Source organism: Silene latifolia, chromosome 11 (genome assembly GCF_048544455.1).
Source record: "Silene latifolia isolate original U9 population chromosome 11, ASM4854445v1, whole genome shotgun sequence".
Taxonomy (NCBI): domain Eukaryota; kingdom Viridiplantae; phylum Streptophyta; class Magnoliopsida; order Caryophyllales; family Caryophyllaceae; genus Silene; species Silene latifolia.
Window position 1 is genome coordinate 63603669 of NC_133536.1, and position 1955 is coordinate 63605623.

General features: G+C 39.9%; 1 protein-coding gene across 1 annotated transcript; it reads right to left on the reverse strand.

Moving 5' to 3' along the window:
• Window positions 1-273: 273 nt before the first annotated feature.
• Window positions 274-822, reverse strand: LOC141613495 (uncharacterized). Its single transcript, XM_074432235.1, has one exon. The coding sequence runs from the start codon at window positions 820-822 to the stop codon at window positions 274-276; it is 549 nt and encodes a 182-aa protein (XP_074288336.1).
• Window positions 823-1955: the final 1133 nt, after the last annotated feature.

A 1955-nucleotide genomic window follows, 5' to 3' on the forward strand; every position in this document is an offset into this window, starting at 1 on the left:
AAAGAGACCCTTGATTGGGGAGATGACGAAGTTGATCCGTTGAGCTCTCCGACTTTCGATGCTGAGAAGGGTGCAGCTGATAAGATGAGCACCATTGAGGCTACCTCTAGTAGCCAGAAGCCGACGAAGTGGGCCATACCGTGGTCCTTCTTGATCAACTATTAGTTGACCGAGCTCGTTATAAACTTCATTTTATTTGCTTTTTTTTTTTTTTGATAAAATGTGAGTATATATATCAAAAATATAGAATTTACATGAAATGTAAATCCTTAATTACATAAGGTTCTTATGGCATAGCCAAGATACATCATTAGCACTCAAGTTCTCCCTCCCTCTTCCTCTAACTCTAGCCTTCATGCTGTCATTTAGTTGCAGAGCAACCTGTCTAGGATGCATTAAGACCATATCGTTCCTGCATTTGTTCCTCTGGAACCAGATAGCATATAATGTCCCCAAGAATAAGGCAATCTGAACCCCTTTCTGGACCACTGTGCCTCCTCTATTAGCCCACCACATAAGATCAACTGTCATAGGAAAACTACAACCTGTGATCTGCTGCAATGCCAGCATCACACGTCTACTGTACTGGCAAACAAAGAACAGATGAGCCAAGGACTCATCAGCTTGGCCACATAAAATACAGCAAGCATCAACATCCATCCCATAAGTTATCAGCTTATCCATCGTATTCATAGCTTCATGTGCCACTAACCATCCCATGAACTGATGCTTAGGGAGTGCCCAACTGTTCCACACAACCTTACTCCAGCAAACAGGAGGGCTAGTATTCCTGAGCCATTTTATTTGCTTTTGTTCAAACATTATTTATTGCTTTTTGTGTGCGCGAAAACTTCGCATTTAATTTCGTTGCTTAGGATTTTATATGCTTTAGACTTTATTCTGGGTTTTGCGCAATTTTGGGCGCGTATTATTGTGCATTTGCAGGTTTTAGACCTCGGTAGCTCTAGTTATTGAGCTAATACGAAGAATTAAGATGTTGCAGCAGTGTTTTCAGTCGATCGACTGGCCTCTATGGTCGATCGACTGATTTGCAGGTTTACAGGAGCTCCTGTTCACGCCCACTTGATCGATCGACCGATCTTCTTGGTCGATCGACCACTGCTGCTGCTGTATTTGTTCACAACCTCTCCCCTGCTGTGTTTGGTCGATATGGGAACCTAAGGGAGTTTTCTACTCCGCTTTACTTTCCGTCATATTACTTATTTCTTCAAATTTTCTCATGTATGCACGATTTCACCGTCCCGAAATTGTTTTCTCAGTCTTATGCGTGGTATTTTTCTGTCTTTTCAGGCACTTATTGGTAGCAATGTTGGCTACTGAAACCTCCTAGCTTACGCTGGTTTGGGGAGGTTTCCTTTGCGCTTAAAATCTTGAGAGTTCCCGATTTCTTTACTTCATGTCATATTTATTTATTTCTCGCAAATTCCCATTTCTCTTCTCTTCATTATATGATTTTGCACAATGGGGACATTGTGCGATTTGGTTTGTGGAAGGGTTTTGCGTCGCATATCATTTGCTTGCACTCACGTTTAATTTTGTTTTGCATTGTTTCATTTCATTTCGCTTATATATACAAGAATTCCAAAAAAATTGAAAAAAATTTCAAAAAATTCCCATAAAATGCACGTTTATTTTAGCATATAGGTCGAGTCGGAACGGTAGTATTTCCATGATGATTTTGCATTTGCACCTGTTTTGCCTGAGCCTTGCTAGATTAACATGTTATTAGTAGAATCGTATATGCATAGTCTACGAGATTTCGTTAATTAATTGCTGGACTTGAGACCTGACTTAGAAAATTGGCAAACTACATCATACATTCTGAGATTTAGAGCCTATAACTGGTGACATCTATGACCGGTTTGTTTAGGAATGTGAGTAGTACTCCGTATGAGACATGTTTCCTTAATTGGCATAAATATGAATTTGATCTA